Source organism: Trichosporon asahii, assembly GCF_000293215.1.
Source record: "Trichosporon asahii var. asahii CBS 2479 unplaced genomic scaffold scaffold00056, whole genome shotgun sequence".
Lineage (NCBI taxonomy): Eukaryota > Fungi > Basidiomycota > Tremellomycetes > Trichosporonales > Trichosporonaceae > Trichosporon > Trichosporon asahii.
The window spans coordinates 804,194-825,126 of NW_014040868.1; the positions used below are offsets into that span (position 1 = coordinate 804,194).

General features: G+C 60.4%; 4 protein-coding genes across 4 annotated transcripts; 3 read left to right on the forward strand and 1 right to left on the reverse strand.

Annotated features, from left to right (window-relative positions):
- Positions 1 to 1,467: 1,467 nt before the first annotated feature.
- A1Q1_03567 (ubiquitin-specific protease) lies at positions 1,468 to 5,543 on the reverse strand (the record flags this gene model as incomplete). The annotated part of the gene is made up of 10 exons (XM_014323365.1): positions 1,468 to 1,495; positions 1,549 to 1,654; positions 1,701 to 2,038; positions 2,094 to 2,194; positions 2,255 to 2,545; positions 2,621 to 4,440; positions 4,550 to 4,819; positions 4,902 to 5,017; positions 5,068 to 5,180; positions 5,232 to 5,543. The coding sequence occupies 10 exons, from the start codon at positions 5,541 to 5,543 to the stop codon at positions 1,468 to 1,470; spliced, it is 3,495 nt and encodes a 1,164-aa protein (XP_014178840.1).
- A 3,616-nt stretch (positions 5,544 to 9,159) lies between these two features.
- Positions 9,160 to 10,701, forward strand: A1Q1_03568 (endopeptidase; the record flags this gene model as incomplete). The annotated part of the gene is made up of 1 exon (XM_014323366.1): positions 9,160 to 10,701. One exon carries the CDS (start codon positions 9,160 to 9,162, stop codon positions 10,699 to 10,701), a length of 1,542 nt encoding a protein of 513 aa, XP_014178841.1.
- Positions 10,702 to 14,640: 3,939 nt separating this feature from the next.
- A1Q1_03569 (uncharacterized protein) lies at positions 14,641 to 16,805 on the forward strand (the record flags this gene model as incomplete). The annotated part of the gene is made up of 2 exons (XM_014323367.1): positions 14,641 to 15,200; positions 15,620 to 16,805. The coding sequence occupies 2 exons, from the start codon at positions 14,641 to 14,643 to the stop codon at positions 16,803 to 16,805; spliced, it is 1,746 nt and encodes a 581-aa protein (XP_014178842.1).
- A 2,310-nt stretch (positions 16,806 to 19,115) lies between these two features.
- A1Q1_03570 (uncharacterized protein) lies at positions 19,116 to 20,927 on the forward strand (the record flags this gene model as incomplete). The annotated part of the gene is made up of 1 exon (XM_014323368.1): positions 19,116 to 20,927. One exon carries the CDS (start codon positions 19,116 to 19,118, stop codon positions 20,925 to 20,927), a length of 1,812 nt encoding a protein of 603 aa, XP_014178843.1.
- Between the last annotated feature and the right edge of the window lie 6 nt (positions 20,928 to 20,933).

Genomic DNA, 20,933 nt, shown 5'->3' on the forward strand with positions numbered 1-20,933 from the left:
CCCCGCCTCTCGGTGGGCGCCCCTGTCCTCCCGGCTTCGATGTGCCTCCTCCCCCTCCTTGCGGCTGTGTTCCTCCTCCTCCTCCCGGCTTCGCCAACGTCAGCGACACTTCCTCCTCCGAGACCGAGTCGACCTCCGAGAGCGATTCGAACTCTACCTCTGACGCCGCACCGGTAGACGCCCGCCGCCGTCGCTGCCACGGACGCTGTGCCCGTGGCCATCGTCAGGGCTCGCCTTATGCCACCGATGCACCCGAGGAGCACAGGGGCCACCACGGCCACCGTGGACACCACGGGCACGGCCGCCACCACAAGCACGGCAAGTACGGCAAGCACGGCACGCATGGTCGTAGGGGCCGCCACACCGACGCCGACGCCGACGATGACAACGATTGGCACGCTCGTCGCGGCCGCGGCCACGGCCACCACGCCCACGGTCCCTTCCCTCCCTTCGGAGGGCCATTCGGCGGTCCCTCCGGCTCTCCTTTCGCTGGCCCCTCCGCCGATTCCTCCGGCGCTCCCTCCGGCGCTCCCTTCGGTGCTCCTTTTGACGGTTGCGGTGGTTCGTTCGGTGGCTTTGGCGGCTTCGGCGGTCACCACCACCACGCTCACGGCCACCACGCCCACCACGGCCCTGGCGGGCACCACCACGGCCCTGGTCCTCACGGCCACCTCGGCAGTCCCGGCTTTGGCAGCCCCTTCGGTCCCTCAGGCCCTCCCTTCGGCGGTCCCGGCGGTCCCGGTGGCGCAGGTGGCCCCGGCAACGTCCGCTCGCCCTTCGCCTTTGCGCTCTTCACAGAGACGAGCGCGTAGTTCCTCCTTCATCTTCCCTCAGCCACTACTATCGACATAGACTTAAGTGGCACTATCGTTCCTTCAATACAGTATCAAGATAAAACCAAGTCCATAGTCATTCTCTTTAAACCCCCAGAAAAGCAGTAAAACAGAAAAAACCATACCACAACAGAAATCGACAAAGTCCATAGTGGTCCAGAAGCGGCGAAAAACCTACGTGATCGATCGTTGTAGATAGTTATGAAAAGCCTTATGCCCTCACTTCTTGCTGCACCTGCTCTTCCACTGACTCACGTCGACTTTTACTGACCTATTCCCTGTCCCCGTATTCCACGAGGTGCCACTTTCAGAGATATTCTCGCGACACACTCACCCGCCGCCTCGCTGTAGCTCGAGTGGACTTCAGAGTTTGAGAGTCATGGAGCTGGCCTTTGGACAGACGGAACGATCCCATAATATTCACTTTTTTGCGACACTGCCTCTGCCCACGCTCGTACACGCTCGCACATCCTTACGCTGACTCACTCTATCCCGCACCCATTGCACCATTTCACTGTTGACATGACTCATGATTGTACAACGATAAACACTTTGGAATAAACTCTTTAGCTCTTGCTTTGCTTTGATTGCGGGATGTGTTGAAATGGAAATCTATGAATGCGAGATGCGGGCCTTACTGAGCTAGCACCCTCTTGTAGAATCTGTTATTGTCAGCTTGCCAACCACGATCTTAGCTGCCCCGAGTCACACTCACAGGATATACGCCGGGCGGTTCACCACGTCCTGCTCCGTTGCGGGCGTCACGCGCGAGTCCTCGCAGAAGCTCCAGTGGTCTGAGCCCTTCACGAACGCGGTGTCTGCTATTAGCTCCGCGACGCCTCGTCTAGCTATCTCGTGCCTACTCACAGTGCCCGCTCGACAGTGTGCCCATGTGGTTACTGACGGCGTAGAGGTCGTATTTGAACGGCCCGATCTGGGTGCGGGGGTCGTCGAGGTCTTCTGTCCCGTTCGGCTGGCGGACGGGGACGTACCGCGTCAAGTCGAGGTTCTTTAACGGGAAAATGACCGGCGTGTCCGACTTGTCCCAGAACTGACCCCCGTTGACGGGCAGGAAGCGCTTCAGCTGGATCATGAGAACCGGCGGGAGGCGCACGATCGTCATCGTCTTGGACGCGCGGCGGTTCTTCTTGCATCGCGGACAGAACCTGTATGTCAGCTTCGGTCGGAGCTGGCGAAGCTTCGGGCTGCGACGGACCACGCCAGGCGCATGGTGCAACTACCAGCTAACGGCCGACTTACCACTTGTCATCACCGTCCAGGATCTCCGGCTGGACGTATCGGTCAAACAGCTCGGGAAGCACAATCGGCTTGCGGCTCGTCGGCAAGTCAAGCGTGAGCCACTGGAACGAGTCGTACACGGTCGATGTCTGAAGTTAGCTCACCTCTACAGTAGAGCCTACCTTGTGACACGTGAGGCACTCCATGCGGTTCATGTACTGTCCCTGGAACACGTCGACAATGAAGCTGTCGTTGCGCTGCTTGTAGATGGCCCACTCCTTGTCGGAGGCGATCTGAGGCGGGAGCGTCTCCAGCTCAGCCTCGCGCTGGGGTGTCATCTCGACCGGCTTCGGCTTGACCCGCACGCGGTTCAGGTCCTCGTGCAGACCGTCCATGACGAAGGAGAGGAACTCTTGCGAGTCGTGCTGCTCCGTGCCCGCGAAGTCGGACTTGAAGTTGATGATGGATTTCTGCTATCAGTATGGAGAGCGAAGCAAGCAGGATTGCCGTAGCCACCAGGGGCGTACTGCTAGGTAGGCTGTACTCACTCTAAAAGTGATTGGGGAGAGGAAGGTGTAGTGCTCCTTCCAGAGCGCGGACAGAAGTTCCGCAAAGGCGTGCGCGAGGTTACCCCTCGTACCAAGCGTGTTGGTGAGATTGACCTCCTTCTTGTAATGCCCATCGAGGAAGAACCGCGCGAACGGCAGCGTGGCCGACAGACACTGAATGGTCGAGTTCATGTAGCACGTGTTGCCGAGGTTCTTGAGACCCGTAAGGCCCAGCTTCGGATCGCGCCAATACCGGCACCCGCTGTTAGGGGCGAGCTGATCGTGCCGCACATCTGCGCGGACGAGAGTGCGGCTGTCCCGCCGCTCGAGCGAGTGCGAGGCCGCCGCCGGCGGCTGTTGCGGTAACCTGCCCAGGGCGTGCGGCTGGGGATAGTCGATCGACGGGCGCGAGGCGTGATGTCCGCTATACTGGCTGTCGAGGTAGCCACTCTGCCGCCGTGTGCCAGCTCCGGGGTGGATCGAGGCCTTCGGTAACGGCGCGATGCCGCCAGCACCGGCGTACGAGCTGATCGACTGCGAGCTTCCGTGCTTCGGTGGGAGGGAGGGTCGTGCCGGCGCCGCGGCGTAGTCTCCCGGTGTACCCGGCGTCGAGTACGGCGACTGATACGGTGCCGCATTGTAGCTCGACGGGAAGTGGTGCGACAAACTAGCCGAGTGCGAGTGGTATCCGCCAGTCATGGACTGCGGGGAGCCGCTGCTGAACGTGTCGGGGATGCCCTTGGCATAGCTTCCGGGCTGGTACACGTGCTGCTGTCGCTTCGCGCGCTTCTCGGCCGCCTCCTTCTCGCTGATGCTGTTGACCGGCTTGTGACCCTGCGCCTGGTTCTGCCGCGCAGCACCTTGGCGCGCACGGAAGTCGATGAACTCGAACCACCCCTGATATCCGCCCACGAGCAGGACCGGACACCGCGGAAGGATCTTGGAGTACTCGTTCGAATAAATCATGTCCCACATGCGCGAAACGGGGGTCGGGTCTGCACCCTTCGGAGGGAAGTTCTTCGATCGCGAGTCGTAAATCACGACCAGGTCGTACTGGTGCCGCCTGGCGAAAGCCTCCTGCTGCGCTGGCGGAGACAGGGACAGTGCGTCCTCGAGACCCGCCGACGTCATGCCCGATCGCATGATGATCGTTGGGTCGATCCAGACAACGTTGATGTGACAACCACGGTTGTAATACTCTGCTCCGACGTAAGACTTCTTCCACTCATCCTCAGATCGAACGTCGAGGAGGAGCACGTCCACGTCAAAGTTCATGAAGTACGTCCGCAGGTCGTTAGGCTCCAGCACATTTGTGCGGGGGAACGTCGGCTTGCCCGCGTGCGTCGGACTGTATCCTGGGATGGCGACGGCAGTGGATCCCGATCCAGGGCTCGTAGACGGCTGCGCTACGGCCCTTGACGATGTCCGCGGGGAAGGTGCCAGTGACGAGTCCTCGTGCCGCGGTGACGGGACCGGCATCGTTTCCGGTGGCGGCTTCTTCGCGGCGTCGAAGCGCAATTGATGGTCCGGAGCAGGTGGGATCGGCTTCGCAGTCGCAACGGACGATTCGAGGTCGAGCGCGCTCAGCTCCTCTGTCGGCGGAGAGAACGCCTCGTCCTTCTTTGTCTCGGCGGGCTGGGATGCTGGGCGGCGGATCTCTGAGTCAAGGTCCGGACTCGGCGGGGAAGGAACAACGTCTTTGGGGTCGATCGGTGCTGGGGGCGGAGGAAGGGGCGGACGCGGCTGTCCGGGCAGGTCGGTCGGTACGCTCGGTAGTGATGGGAAGGAGGGGAATGATGGAAGTTCGGGGAGGTCGACTTCTGATGGCTTCGAACGCGGAATCTCAGGCAGGGGCGAGCGCTTCGGCACAGCAACGCCGGTGGGTGCGGGGGCGGGGACGGGGGTGGGGACAAGTGATCTCTGGGGGACTTTCGAACTGTGTGGCGAATGTGTCGATGGAAGGGAACGATTGTTCGAAGTGTGCGAGCGCTGCGTCAGAGTCAGACGGCGACCGCTGCATCCCCGGTGGACCCGGGGGCTTCGGAAGTGCGCCTCGCACGGGCGACGGTCGCCCGGAATCCGGTGCAGGCGACGGGACATTGTTGATAAGCCCGAGGTGACCGTTCGCAACGGGTGACGGCTGCTGCTCAATGCTGCTGCCGGTCGATTTAGACGACCCGCCCGTGCTCAGGCTTGCGACTACTGGTGATCCGTTCGCCGCAGGACCCGGCGGACTCGGCGGGCGGGGAAGGCTCGGGCGCCGGCCCGTGCCGTTGCTAACGACCGAGGGAGGTCGGCTGCCGTTCGCGGGCAGCTCGCGGCTGATCCGCTTGACGTCCATCCCACGGCCGGAAAGCGCTTTCATCCGGTCCGCGATCGATCCTCCTGGTTCGCGCTCTAACGATGTTGACCTGATGTCAGTTTCTCCAAGCGGCGAGGAAACTCACCCCTGCTTCTCCGGCTGCGGCTTCGGCGGTGGAGGAGGCGACATGAGCGCTGCGTCAGCCTGGCGGAGTTCCTCCTTCAGCGCCTTGGCCTTGTGGAGGGCCTGCTCCCAGGTCTGTCGTTAGCAAAAGTTTCTGTGTTGCGCCCTGAGTGTGCGCTGACGCACCTGCTTGAAGTCGGTCAGGCGAGTCGCCCAAGCGGGGTCCGCAGCCTTGGCCTCCCGGATGCGCGAGTGGTGGAGGGCGTTGTTGTACGCCGTGACGAGGCGGGTGTACGCGATGAACTGCTCTGCCTTGTTCTGTCGTCTTTCAGCCTGGCGGGCGTGCTCAGCCTGGCGGAGGGCGGTGTCGAACCATTGTTTCGGCGAGTACTTGTCCGGGGGGCTGTTGTCGAATGCGAGCAGCTTGAGCTGGTCGAATGTGCGGTGGGGTTGGTCATGCCCCGAGCCAGGGGGGGAGGGGAGGGGAGGGCGAGACATGGCGCTCGCTGGCTACCGGGGCATGCGAGGGGAAGGAGGGGATGTGCTGGATGTGAGTGAGTGAATGTGTAAGAGGAGTGGACGGTGATGACCAAGTGCAGGTGCGCGGTGCGCGGCGAGGTCTGTGGCCAGAGCCGGGCTGAGCGCTGAGCGTCGCATGGCATTTGGCTGGGCGCTCAATGTATGGGGCCAGCCCGGCGATGACGTTTTGGCTCCGCTGCACCAGCCCGCACACCACACACCGCGACCTCCACTTTCTGGGTCTTCGACTCACCAATCTGCCGTAGTGATGCTTGCTGCGAAGGATACGCTGCTATGTCTTCCTCGTCCCGATAAGGCAGCATTATGCTCTCGCAGTCACGACAATGCAGCTGTGCAGATCTACTCCGCAGTCCCACGGTGCTTCCTATATACGGCTAAACGGCCATCTGGCGGACAGTCTGGCCCGTTTGCCACCCAAACCTTCAAAGTCTTGGCGTCCGGCTTCTGCGTGGTGTTTCGCCCTCACTCGCACCCCGCACAACAGAGCCTTGCACTGCGGAAATCACCTTTTGTGCATTCCACGATGCCACTATGCGCGGCGCGGCGCCACGCGGTGCAGAGTCTCTTGTCTGACTGGTGGTCGAAGACGAGCACAGCTTGAGGAGCATATTCGACTGCGCAGCGTCTTCCTCTCACCCTGGACGAGACCGCTGCCACTGCAGACAACGCGGATAGACATTGGGTAATGCGGTCAGTCCAGTCGAGTCGTGATCTCGGCGAATGATGGTAGAGCGGGCAAGCAAGTAGATCTCCTCTCCCCGCTTGCTCGCTTACTCAAAACTCTACTTCCTGCCCGGTGAACTTCTTTGCGTTCTATGGAAACAATCCGCGGCCGGCCCAGACTCGCCTCGCTTGTATTCTTAGAAGTCTCGACACCGCCCGCTGCGTTTGTTCAAACTACACACTGTGCAGAGGATCTCTGATGTGTACCGCTGTGCAGGAGTAGGAGGACGGCTGCTTGTGACCGTTCATGAGCAAAGTGAAACGGCAAGGCCTAGACCATCCAGTCACCCACCCACTCGAGGAAGACAACACGGTGGCACAGCTGCATCGATGCCCTTTCCTTCTGAGGGTCGACCGGCCTTCTGGGGGTGGACTGCAGTCTACCAGAGTCGACTCACCTACTGGTCTGATCATCCTTCCGCTGGCGCCCGGACTCAGCTAGCAAGCACTCACGTAGCTGGACACGCCTGGTGGAAGCAAATGAGTCAGCAGGCGGTTGAGTAAGCTTCTGCAATTCTGCAACTTCTGATCGTCGGCTGGACCACTACGTTGCTAGAAGCAGCAAGGCCAGATCTCGGCCAAGCCCGCTCACCCTCTCAATCTCCGATCTCCGTCCAAGTTGATGCAGATCCGACTCCACGGGCCGAGATCCAACACGCAGCCCACATGCCTCGCACAGCTGACCGGGCATGAGGGCAAGTATAGAAGCATGCGCAGCATTCGGCAGAACAATTAGAACAAGGACACTGCGCACTGCGCCGGCTGCCGTTGGTACCCGCTGTCGATTGTCGCGTCTCGAGCCGACGAAAGCGAGGGCAGACAGAGCGGAGCCAGGGGGCGGAATGGAGATCGCTCGGCGCCCGAGCTGGCCGAGGATACCGAGTGTCGACGCCCAGAACGCCCAGAGCGCCGAGCGGGCTAGGAGGCCCTTAGACATTCATCGCCTCTGCTTTTGGACGCCGATGCGGCCTTCATCACAATCATGCATGTTCTCGTTTGGCATACTCCGAGCTCACAAATCGGACGAGATGCTGCCTGACTTGCCAGCTGAGAGCCGAGGCGTTGCATGTACAGAGGGAGAGGGGAGCCGAGATAACGCTTCCGACAGCGTGCGGGCCGTTAGGCTCGATGACGACGTTCCCTCTCGGCGCAGTTGGCAGACTTGTTTCCGCACCCGCACCACGCATCAGTCCGTGCCAAGTCTGCTTGGCTCAACGTTAACTTGGACATCCGCGCGCAGCACATGGACGACGCGTACCTCATTGTGCCAGCATGCAGACGTGCCATGCATTATACCAGGACAGTGGTCCCTGCATCCTGTCCGTTGCTCCCTAAACCGCCCTAGACCAGTGCAGAGCTGCGTCGGACACGTCTGACGCTCGGCACAGAGTCCTGAAGCCTGGCTCGTCCTAACCTCTCCTGGCTTATGATTTAGGCTGGAGTCGGCGCGGCGCGTCGGAAAGGCCACCGGCAAGTCTGGCGCAAGGTTGGCCTGGCTGTGCTTGATGTGAATTCGGCCAGAGTTTATCGCCCCGCCGCCCCCCTGCGGTGCACCAAGTGCCGAGTCTGTGTGCATTGTCTGCTGCATGCTGCAGACCGCACCTCCTCGCTTGCCGATCTCTGGGCAGATACGTCGCCAGGCTGAAAAGCTCTGGACTGCGTCATGTCAGAGTGACACAGACTGCGGCGGCGTCCGGCACGAGAAACGAGCTTGACTTAGGTCTGCCGTAGCGCAGGCAGACAAGTATAGCGGGAACGTCATCGCGCTATAACTGGACTTCTTTGACTTCCTCGCGACATAGCGCAGAGATCGAAGCGCTGCGCGCATGCTCTGCAGGCTTCTTTGCATGCATAAATGAAAGCCCCAGCGCCAGCGTAGCGACCCGGCATGCTTCCTTCTCACTTTGAATCGATGAGCAGCCCAAGTCCAGATCCGAAGATGGGACGCAGGTCAGGTACGACTGGGTCCATGAGTGGATTGCATGGATTCATGGATTGCGCAGTCACCGCCCCTCCCCTTAGAGGAGACAGCCCGAGGCTCAATTCATGTACCTCGTCCGCAGCGCCCAATGCTCCGATTAAACCTGCATAAGCCTCAATTAGAACATGGGCGACTGCACAATTAGAACTTGCCCTTGAGTGGCTTCAGGGGCGGGCGCCGGCATGCCAGCGCCCAGCCAGGGAAGAGGGCAGGCGTCTGTCGCTTCTAGCGGTCATGAGCGATCCACCAGCTCTGACAACGACTGCGCCGCCGCCGCCGAACCGTCGTCGTCAAACTTGTGCCAAGCATTTCCTTCCTTTCGCAAACCCACACTCTCTTGTCGCTCGTCTCTTGTCCCCTCTTCCCTCAAAGAACCCCGCCGACTACCTGTATCTTATCGTCTTTCATTCTCTGGACACTCGACGTGCCACCACCCCCTCGCACACACAGCGCTCTTGTTCTTTTTGTGTATAGTCCTTGAGCGAACCCCGAACCCCCATCGCGACCGCGCCGACCGGCTCTCGACTGCCCCGACTGCGCACCTTTGCATTTCGTCACTCGTCCTCACCGCCTTCCTCACCACCGTCTCAGCGTCCCCCGCCGAGCTGCGCTCCACCTGACGCCCCGCCGCCCACACCGACCACTGCCCCGGCTCTGTCTGCTGCACAGTCACCTCTGGACTCCTAACGCGCAGCGAGCTCTATTCCGGATCAGCGACCGACGTCGACGCCCTTCCGGACCGGCATTCCTTTTAATCTCCCTCATTTCATTGATCTCCGCGGACACTCGTTCATTGTATAATAAGGACATTTGGGACACTTCCGACACCCCGCAGCTGGCATCACTGTATCCCTCCACACGAGTCTCATTATGCGCACGACCACCACTGCAGCTGCGCTACTTGCGCTCGCCGCTGCTACCCATGCAGCACCCACCGCCGAAGCCGAGAAGCTCAACGTCATTGGCGGCGAACCGGTCGCCGTCCCCCTTGTCCACCGACGGACGGGGCAGTACCGCACGCCCGAGGAGCGCATGGCGTGGGCCGAGGGACAAGCGATGGCGATGCGAGCAAAGTACGGCAGCTTCCTGAACGAGGAGGAGCGCTCGCTTCTAAAACGGACATTACACGAGAAGCGGCAGAATGTCGGTTCCCTGCCTCTCGTCGACATTGGCATCGACTCTACGTACGCGGGCCAGATCGACATCGGCACGCCGGCGCAGCCGTTCTACTGCATCATGGACACGGGATCGAGCGACCTCTGGGTGCTGGACGACGACTGCAACGACTGCGAGGGAATCAGCACGTTCAAGCTCCACGAGTCGAGTACGCTGCAGGAGACCAACGATCCGTTCGGCGTCAAGTACGGCTCGGGCATGGTCAAGGGCGGCATCGTGCGGGACACCGTCACGATGGGCGGGTTCACGGTCCAGGAGCAGACTTTCGGCGTTGTCAACTACACGAAGCAGACGAATCCGACGAGTTCCTCGGGCGAGAGCGGCGGCTCGCAGCCCGGGCAAGAAAGCTCCGGCCCAGCAAGCGGGATTATCCAGCCGCCGATCTCGGGCCTGATGGGTCTTGCATGGAAGGCGATCGCGAACAGCGGCGCGACGCCGATGTGGCAAACCCTCGCCGCGAGCAAGTGGCAGCAGAAGGAGTTTGGCGTCTTCATGGTCCGACACCGTGGCGACGAGTGGGCGCGGCAATTCGAGGAAAACGGCGGCCAGATCCTCTTCGGCGGCACGAACAACACGCTCTACAAGGGCGACCTTAACTACGTCTCGATCCCGGACCAGGACAAGGACTACTGGCGCCTCAAGCTCGAGGGCATTAACGTCCAGGGCAACGACCTGGGGTACTCTACCGAGTGGGCCTCCGCCGCCATCGACACGGGCACGACGCTCATCGGCGCTCCGCCCGACATGGTGAGAGCCGTGTTCGACCAGATTGAGGGTTCGCGCCCGCTCGCCTCCGTCTCGCCAACCATGGCGGGTTACTACGCCTATCCGTGCGAGACGCGGGTCGAGCTCCTCCTCAAATTCGGCAACAAGTGGTACCCCGTCTCGAACGAGGACTTCAACCTCGGCTCCATAGAGCGGACCGGGACGTGGTGCATGGGTGCCGTATTCGAGTTTGGCGCGAGCCAGAACTCGCCCGTGAACTGGATCATTGGCGCGGCCTTCCTCAAGAACGTCTACACTGCTTTCCGGTACGAGCCGGCCGCGGTCGGGTTTGCGGAACTCGCCGACGGCGTGCAGAACTCGGACGCCAATACGAGCAGCTGGACCACGAGCGGAGGCGGAGGCGTCATCAGCGGCGACGGCAAAAGTCAGGGTGGGCACTCGGATGCCGGTCGCGCTCTACCGTCGCTCTTCGCCGTTATCGCCGTTGCGCTCGCCGCGGCGCTGCTCTGAGACATCCCCCACATCAACGAGACACACTCGACACTATCATATTCATCGGCAACTCTGTCATCACAACTACATCAGCACTGTTTTCCTTAGACTTCTCATTCATGACCCCTATGTATCAGTTTGACACTATGTCCAGCGGGATGCGAGTTGCTCCACGACGCGGAGGAAAGCTCACGAGAGCAGTGGACGTAGCAGAACAGGGGATGCAGAGGACAGGCGAGAATGAATCCTGGCAAGAGCAGCGTAGTCGTGACTGCAGCTACTCGAGCTTCAGTCCAGATGTGGGCAAGGTTCGGCAATCGCAATTGCTGAAAAAAGAGAAGGAACGCTCGGATCAACATAAGAAGAGCATGTGGGGACATGTGGGCAGCTTATTTGCGGATCCGAGCCGCGCTCGGAGGTTTGAGTGGTTGGGCCAGATCGGAGGCTTGGCACCTCCGACGCTGGACATGGTCCGGTCCGTCTTTGACACGGCGCATCGGCACCTCGGCGCCGGTCGGGCACGTTGCATTGCTTGGATCCGGAGCTGACTGGGGCTGCGTTGAGACAGGGGGATAGACGGACCTGGGAGAATCGGAAGTGGAGGAGAGGGAGTGTGTGAGTGCACGGACAGGACTGGGGGTGGGCAGGTAGTGAGTAACCATCAGCAGAAGTACGGAGTGTGAGCACATCGTGATGAAGAGTCGGCGGCTGTTCCCGCCTGAGCACGGGTTGACGCTCGTCACAGGACGGCCGTCAGCGATGCCATCAAAGCCTCTCAACCTGCAAAAGGAGGCATCGGGTGAGTCATTCGGTCGCTTTAGGACAGCGTCGTCAAGCCCTTGCCAACACTCTACCCTCGGAGAGCCTGGCGATAGAATCAGCTGCCCGTGGACATAACGGACACCGACGATTCCGACGACGTCGTTCATTCCGCGCATGCTGCTGGCCCACCAGGGAGGATCGATGGCCGCCGCTCCGGTGGCCGGCCGGAGACGGCGACAGGGTTCTGCCTCGGCGGCAGTCTTGGTCAGTGGGGGACAGAATGCCAATGACCATTGTCAGTTGTCGTTGGTTAGCCCTGCATGGCTGTGGACGAGGTTGGTAAGACGGTGATGCGGCAGAAACGTGGCGCTTGTAGTAGCGAGCGCCGAGAGCTTCGATACCCTCACGCTCTGCGTTTCGAGAATCAAAGAGCAACTCGCGGACGAAGCGCAGCGCCAAATGGGCTCACCCGGATACGCGGAGTCCCGCACGCAACGGAGCAGCGTACCAGTTGTTGCGAAGGCATACAGACCTGAAACGAAAGTTGCAAGCGAGCCTCGAGCCCAGAACAAGTACGCGCCCGACATCTCGCGGGGTCCATTGGGGCCAACACGCGCTAGCTCCTCCGCACCCCAAGCCGTGCTATTCTCGTCGCCTCCAGTGTGGGGAACGGTATTTGCCATCCAAGAGATAGCGTAGCCGCCGCAAGCGAATGGGCGAATGGGGGCCGAGTCAAAGCATAGAGTCTATTTCGGGAGGTAGGCGCTGACACAGGACTTTCCGGACTTCGTAGCGGGTGGGTTGGTGTGACGTACGGCCTGGTGTGGGGCTCGCGATGGGCGATCGCATATCGCTTCCCTACTCCCAAACCGCAGGACTGGGCATGCATACCCGACTGACAGGAGGGGACAGTGACATCCCTGTCTGATTGCCGAGAAGGTATGCTGAGCAGGGTACGTTTATCTGACGCGGCGGCAACAGACGGAGGTACCGCGGCCTCTCCACAGGATGCAGTGGAGCAGCTCTGACACGCGCTGACGCGCGCCGAGATAAGACCAAGTGCAGGAGATAAGCAGGCCGCTATCAGCTCCACAGCCCGAGCATCCCGAGAGTCGGGCGACGATCGGTGCGAGAGATTGTGTGGATCGTGAGCGCCACTGATCACGCCAACAGCGCTGGACGTCACTGGCCAGCTGACGAGCGGTGATCTGCACCCGACCTCGATCGGAATCGGAATAGAGGGTCGGGACAGCGGCGCTGGAGCGGCATCGTATCCAAAGTGTGCGGGTTGCCGTCACTGTACAGTCCTGGAACTGTGGAGCTGCCGACCGACGCGAGCGGCAGGTGAAGTTTCGAACACAGTCTGGCCCACCAGGTTCGCCCCAGTCGGTCCCCATCCAGCTGACGTCGCGCTTATCTGCTTGTGCCGATGTGTACTCCAGGCCCGCTCCGGATTTCCATTCCTCCATTCTATGTTCGGAAACGATGAGGAATGCTGGCCACTCCCAGAGTCCTGGGCGACCTGGACATTGGGGCACGCGGAAAATTTGAGAGGAATGGAAGAGATGTTGATCGCCGCAATATGGACAGCTGGACATCCGCTGCTTGTACAAGTTGGAAACTGGTCAGATATAGGCTAATCAGGGGCTGCATCGTCGTGCGAAGCTGTAGGTCGTTGCGAGGGGAGCAGAGGCACAGTGTCTGCGTGTCTGGATCCTTCTTGGTGTGTCAGAGGCACCCGCACCCTCTCGGTTGTGCTCCACACGGCCCCAGTGGGCCTCGTATTTGTCCTCCTGGCGCTCCCATTCTACCTCCCCTAGGCTCCGGGTGCGAGCAGACGCCAGCGGAAGCACTGTACCAGAGCTACCCCGCTGAGATCGTCTTGTGACCAGTAGAATCACGACCATCGCACACTTGCAGTGGAGGCTGCGCTCAGGCGAAGATTCCCGAACTTTGGCGACCCGCCGGCCCCGCGAGCAGCGCAACTTCGCACCGGGTCTTGCAGGACGGACAGACACGATGTGGTCGCCGGCCGTGCTGTCTATTTGGCCGAACGCGATGCATGCTGTTGGGCGCGCCGGGAACTATGTTCCGTACGCCACCTCGCTGGCTCTCGTTGGCTGGCCGGATCAGGTTTCTGTGGCCGGATCTGGATCCTGGGCAGCTTTGAAAGGATGCTGGAATGCCAGACCGAGTATGCCGACCCTGTGGCCCGGTGGGGTTAGACACTGGAACGTCGTCGTCCAAAGACCGTGGTCGTGTGAGCCTGTTTGCCAGGCAGCCAACGACAGCTGTGAGAATACAGGTGCGTATCTCTGGCCATAGACAGCGACGACAGCGAGCTACGCGGTGCCTCTGCCAATGCGAGTGGGGCACAATATCGAATGTCAGCTGGATCGAGCGGCAAGTGTCCCGTCGAGTCGCCGCCGGCTCGACTGGCTGACGTCGCTGCGTACTTTTTTTCTGTTGTTTGGCTTTTCCCCTTATTTCGAACGATCAGCCAGCGGCATGGCACTGTGAAAAAAGCCCTGAAGCAGGGTTCGTAGGGTCGTCGCCGGCCAGAAATACCAAAAGTGTTGGTACACCAAGCGTCTACCGACGCATGTACCGACGCTGCCGACGGCCAGACCCGACTTGGGTTTCCTGCCGGATGGACAGCTGTGCAAGCTGCTGATGGCGGCTGACAGCAGGGGTAGGCACGTGTCGGCCCACATGCAGTCCCTGATAAGCGTCCAGCTTGCCGTAAACTGGGCTCTTCGGCGGCTGCCAGTTCGATGCAGCAGAGCAGAGGCGCTCGGCCGGAGCATCCACGGAAATTCGCAGATGCTATCAGCTCAGGAGCAAGTTGCTCAGGATCCCACCAAGTGAGAATGACGTCTCGTCGCAGCAACCAGCAATTAACATCGCACACTAAAGCCTTCTACCGTGTGCGGCCTGCCTGCGGGGCATACCAGGGCTACGATGACCGCTCGCACCACCCCATACTCCCAATCGCAGGACACCGATGCGGGTCGCCGGTCGCGGTAGCTTCGTATTTGCTGGCTCCTCTCGTTGCCCTGCTCCGTCCTGAAGCCCGCTGAGCCCCACAGGCCTTCTTTTACCCGCTCGGTGGTGTCCACTCGCGGAGCGCGCAGAGCAAGCGGAGCCTGGGATCTTCAGCTGGCGGCCGGCGGGGGTGGTCCCCCCGGTTGCCAGATGCTACTTTGCCCGAGCCTTGTTGACGAGGCTGCTAGCGCGCGACCAACCCCCGCAGTTAAATATCAGAAAGTCTCGCACCCTCGTCTCTTCTTCCCCCGCACGATCTGCTCTTCCACTCCTCACTACCCCGCACATCACAAACGCTCACTCGCCCCGACCCCAGCCGGCAGCCGCACCCTTCCTATCCAAACTTCTCTCCGCTTCGACCGACGCGACGCGATGAAGAGCGCCACCCCCTCGACGACGACGGTGGGACCCGACTCAAACGATGGAAACTACATGAAGGACCCCGATGTCGAGGCTGTTCCCGCTGGACGCTTCGGCGCCAGAGATGGCATGCCTGCCATGGAGGTCAAGGAGAAGAACGACGCCAATGTCACGGTCGAGGCCGCTGGAACGCACAAGTCGTTCAAGCAGATGAACGAGATCGAGCGCACTGGTTACCTCTCTGACATGGTCGAGACCGGCGAGAAGAAGTACCACAAGCTCGGTTGGGTGCAGCTCGTCGTTGTGCTGATCGTCGAGGCCATTGCCCTCGGTTCGCTTTCTCTTCCCAAGTGAGTAGCCACGTCTGTTAGGGTGGTGTCTATTTTTTGCCAGGGGGCGGGTCATGTGCGCGTTTCGTCGTCGAGCAAATGCTGGGGTCACCGTCACCGAGTCACACGGGTACGGCGGACGCCGACGATTCGTTCCTGTTGTTTTTGTGAATTAGCCAAATTTTCGGAAGATCACAGAAGCGTCGGCGTCATTCCTTGGTCGCAGCTGGTCGCACACCTGTTCGGCAGCTGTCACGGACCGCTTCGCGGCTTCCATGGCGCACACGCGGGCGAGCACATGTCCACAAAGGCGTCTGAATAGTGGAGCTAAGGCCCCGGAAATAAACCGACCGACGCCGCTCCCACCCGGTGGCCCTCTTCCAGTCGCCACCTTACGTCACCCCTCCGTTCCGCAAACTGTTCCTCTCGCTGACCTGCAGAGCCTTTGCATCTCTCGGCATGGTTGCGGGTACTATCATTACCGTCGGAATTGGCTTCGTTGCGATCTACACCTCTTATGTTGTTGGCCAGGTGAAGCTCAAGTATCCCCAGGTCACGCACTACAGTGATGTCGCGCCTCTTCTTGTCGGCCCCCGCTGGGGACCGCTGCTCCAGTGGATCATCGGCGCTGCGTTCTGGCTCTACTTGGTCCTGCTTGTCGGCTCGCACTGTCTGACGGGAACCATTGCATTCAAGACGATCACGCACGCTCACGTCTGCACTCTTGTCTGGGGTGTCGTCTCGATGGTTCTCCTGTTCATCTGTGCGCTTCCGCCCTCCTTCGCTGAGATGGCCATTCTCGGCTACATCGACTTTGTCTCCATCTGCGCTGCCATTCTGATTACCCTCATCGCCACTGGTATCCGCGCCCACAACGAGCCCGGAGGCTTTGCTGCCGTTGACTGGACTGCCGGCGCTCACCCGGGTACCACGTTCGCCGACGCCATGGTCGCTGTCACCAACATCGTGTTCGCGTACTCTTTCGCCATCTGCCAGTTCTCGTTCATGGAGGAGATGCACACTCCGTCCGACTTCCCCAAGTCGGTTTGGGTGCTCGGCATCACCGAGATCATCATCTATACCTGCACCGGTGCTATCGGCTACGCCTTCGTCGGAAACAAGGTCCAGTCTCCCGCCCTCCTGTCGGCCGGCGACACCGTCTCTCGCATCGCTTTCGGTGTTGCGCTTCCCGTCATCTTCATTTCCGGTTCGATCAACACGGTTACCGCCGGCCGCTACGTCATGGACAAGTTCTTCAAGCACTCGACGATCCGCTACGTCGCGACGCCTAAGGGCTGGGCTGTGTGGATCACTATGGTCGCTGTCATCAGCATCATCGCCTTTGTCGTTGCTGAGGCGATTCCCTTCTTCTCCGACCTGCTCTCCATCATTTCGGCCCTGTTCATTTCTGGCTTCTCGTTCTACCTTCCGGGTATCATGTGGTTCGTCCTCATTCGCCAGGGCGGCTGCTTCTCGAGCGCGAAGAACACCATCCTCACCTTCATGAACATCGGTTGCATCATCATCGGTCTTGTCTGTCTCGGATGCGGTACTTACGCCGCCGTCTGGGACATCAAGCTGTCGTTCGACAACCACACTCTCAGTGGCGCCTACTCGTGCAACTAAGCGCGAGTGGCTCATAGCGGCGAAGGGTTGCAGCAGCGTGCACTCGCTGGACTGACCGTGCGTGGAGCTTGCAGGCAGGGGAGTCGGCGGACTCGAGAAACGTGTTAGACGACACTGTGTTACATGGGTTTCTTTCATACCACAATACCGCCTACGTGCAGTGATAAAATAATTAGACATTAGATCCTAGGGATACGTACATCTGTCGCCGGACACGGCACATGCAACATTCTTGTATTTCGCTTCTCTGGCCTCATGGGTTTGCTCACTGGGTGAGCAGGGAGGTCGTTGACCTGGTACTACAGCGGAAAGAGATGAGGAGTGATTGAGATAACTGTGTAACCGAAGTCGAGCGGTGCCTAGCTCACCGGACAAAGCCAGCACGCGTGCAAGGCTAGTGCGCACGGGCTCCGTGCCCGTAAGGTCATGATTCCCAGTCATCAGCGTGAGTGATCGAAAGTTAGATGAGTGCGGGCCGCGGGATAAACTTCGGCTTCTGTGGAGCCTGGATATCGGGAAGTTCGGCGTCTTCGATGTTGGCAACGATTTGCCTCTTTCAGCCGCGTTCGGGTGCTCAAGAATAGCACGCTAAACTTTGTGGGGACAGGACGATCGAGGGAGCATGAGGGAGCATGTCGTGCGTATTCCCGAGACGCAAACATTAGAGGACTTGCGTGAAATGGGCCCCGCTGCGTGCTGATGGCGTGGGAGCGTACGCAAGACATCGCTCCCTTATCAGCTGCCTTCAGATCTCATATCGGTTGCTGCTATCTTGTGCGCAGACACCTGTATCACACTAGCCGCAGCACGTCAGTGTATAGCGTCGCCCCTCCACGCCATGGCAACCACACAACTTAACCGGGTCCTGCACGCTCACGTCTGTTCGCCGGTCCGCGGTCCGTGGGACCCGTGACTGGCGGCGCTGAGCGGATCTAGAATCATTCGGCATATCCGCGACATGTGTGATCCTCTGATGTGATATGCCCTGGCGATAAGCTCCAATGTGGCGGTGAGTGGACATCGCCTGGAGCACTGGCGGGTGGGCATGGCGGTGAACGCGGGCAGTCTAAGTAAACCAAGTGCACGACGATTGAATAGACGGGCACTTTCTGCTGATAATAGCGGCGTTCCTATCTGGCTTTGAGGTACCCGGTAAAGCGTCAGACGTCCGGCTTTTCCAGCCCAGTGAGTAGTCGCAGTCTCATCTGCAGAGGCAAGAGGACAAAGCAGAAAGAGTGGGCAAGGGACCGGAAATGCCGAAGATCACTTCGCAGGAAAACAAGCTAAACTGAAACAAACGCCACTGACATGCTCGCGCGTCTAGTAGCGAGGCAATGACGGGTTGTTCGCCGAACAGAACGCAAAACTGTAACGTAAAAGAGCAATCAACTGCACAGGAAGATGCCTACCCAGAGGACTAAAACTGCAGTGGGACACCAAGGGACGCGTGCAACATGTCTTAACGTGGACTCGGTCACGCGGGTCGCTTGCAATTGTGCCCAGCGGTGGGGCCGAACCTGGCCATTCATGAACCGGGCGTGCCGGCAAGAAAGCGGCAGGGCCTGGCGCTAGCGTGCCGGCTGCCTGAGGCAGCCTGAATAACGCGTCCCGTCACCATCGCCTGTGCACTGCACGTCTCATACGTAACTCTTTGCATGCCCTCCGGTTGGCCGGCCGTCTATTCTTGATCGGTGATGTACGTCCCAGTTGCAGAGTGTGCTCTGTCCCTCCCCTCACTATCCCTCAGCTCACGCACGGCTACATCCGCACCCAATCGGCGACCCGGCAACATAGACGGCTTGTTTGCGGGGCCATGACGCCTGCGGATCGACGGCTCATCAGCCGCGACGCCAGAGCAAGTTCTCGCCAGCCTTTCGGCGGGTCGCACACGATCGCAGTCGTTAGTGCCGGAGAAAGCGGCGCGCCCATTGGCGCGCGCATTCGTGCTCATGAGCACCCTCAACTTTCTCTAGAGCATCAATTGCGCACGCAGTAACACGCGGGCAAAGGTGGCGTTCTGTTGGCTTCCCAGCTGCCCCCACTGATCGAGCTGTTGCCCCACGCCTGACGGCCGCCGCCGGCGGAAGGCGCAGCACATGCTCACCATTGCTGTGTCCTGAGCTAGCGGATCTCTCTCCGTGGGGCTCTGAGAGTCTGTGATATCGTCAGCTCTTGTGGATAAGATATATAACACGGCATGTCTATCAAGCTGCCCCTTTCTTCCCGTATCGCCTGGCGACGTCCTCCTCGCCGAAACTCTCACCCGCCTCTCGGCCCCCACATTGCCCGACTAGCAACTGACAGCCCACGATGCTGCTCACCAACCTTGTGGCCCTTCTGCCCCTCCTCGCCGCTCCTGCTCTGGCGCAGGAGGAGGATGAGTTTGGTATGGACTTCACCCGCGACCTGGAGCAGCGTCTCCAGAACGTCGGCGTTTTCAAGAAGCCGCTGAACAAGCAAATGCGCGTTGGATCGCCCTGGGGCCCGCACTGCTTCACGCAGAAGCGCTCCCACTTTGACGGCAGCACTGAGACGTTCTGCCAGCAGTACCTCGTGAACAAGGAACACTACAAGCCCGGTGGTCCCGTCTTCATCCTCGACAATGGCGAGAGCGAGGTTCTGAGCACGACGACGATGGACAAGGGCTCGCTTGCCTCGCTGCTTGCCCGCGAGACCAACGGTATCTATGTCAAGCTCGAGCACAGATACTACGGTGGCTCGAATGTGACCGAGGACCTGTCGACGGACAACCTGCGTTGGCTCAACGTCCGCGAATCGCTCGAGGACAGCGCGGAGTTCATCCGCAACTTCCCCGTGCCCGAGGGACTCGAGCTCCCCGAGCCCGACCTCCTCACCCCGGCGAAGACGCCCTTCATCTACATCGGCGGCTCCTACCCCGGCGGCAAGGCCAACTGGATGCGCAAGCACTACCCGGACATTGTGTGGGGTAGCATCGGCTCCTCCGCCGTCGTTCACGCCGAGGTCGACTTCTGGCAGTACTTTGACACTGTCGTGAAGCACGGCGAGCCTGAGTGCGTTTCCGCTATTACGGAGAGCATTGCTGCCGTAGACAAGCTGCTCGACGACCCGAAGACGAATGCGGCGATCAAGGCCGTATTCGGATACACCGGGGAGATCTCCAACTGGAGCTTTGGCAACATGATGTCTGGGTTCTACGGCTGGCAGGTTCGCAGCTGGAAGGCGGACACGGACAGCTGGCGTCGGTTTTGCGCCAACGTTACTGCGGGCGCGGCGCAGGGGCAGCTCACCGTCGACTCGCTCGAGGCACCAATTCCGGGCGCTGTCAAGGCCTGGGGAGACCTGAGCAAGCAAAGCATCCTCGACCGCCTCGCGGCGGGTAAAACGGTGGACAACATCATCCAGGCCCTCGACCGCCCCGACCCCAGCAACGTTGGTCTTGACCAGAAGTGGCGCCTGTGGGAGTTCCAGACCTGTACCGAGTGGGGATACAACTTTGCGAGCCCCCACGACCCCAACGCTCCTCGCGCCATCTCCAAGTTCGTCACCGCCAACGAGTACCGCAAGAACAACTGCTACGCCGACTACCTCCCCGGCGAGCATTTCCAGCTTCCCGACATTGCCGACGTCAGCAAGGTCAACTCGCTCGGCGACTACAGCATTGCTGCCGACCGCATGGCCACCGTAGATGGAGAGTGGGACCCCTGGCGCACAATGTCTGTCGGCGCTGAGGGGCAACCCATCCGCGAGGACACCATTGCCCGCCCCCACCGCCTCATCCCCAAGGGCGCCCACTGCTGGGACTTCAGCACCCTCGACGACATAACCAAGGAGCCCAAGGACATCCGCGAGGTCCACGAGTGGGAGCTCAACTTTGTCAAGGCCTGGATCCAGCAGTTCTACGACGAGAAGAACGGGAACGGAAACAGCACCACCGGCGGCGACGGCCACGGTAACGGAAATGGCCACGGCAACGGCAATGGCCACGGAAACGGAAACGGCAATGGTAACGGCAATGGCCACGGAAACGGCAACGGAAACGGTCATGGCAACGGCAACGGCAATGGAAAGGGCAATGGAAAGGGTAACAATGGCAACGGCAACGGAAACGGAAACGGCAAGCGCCGCCTCAGCTTTGAGTGAGCCACC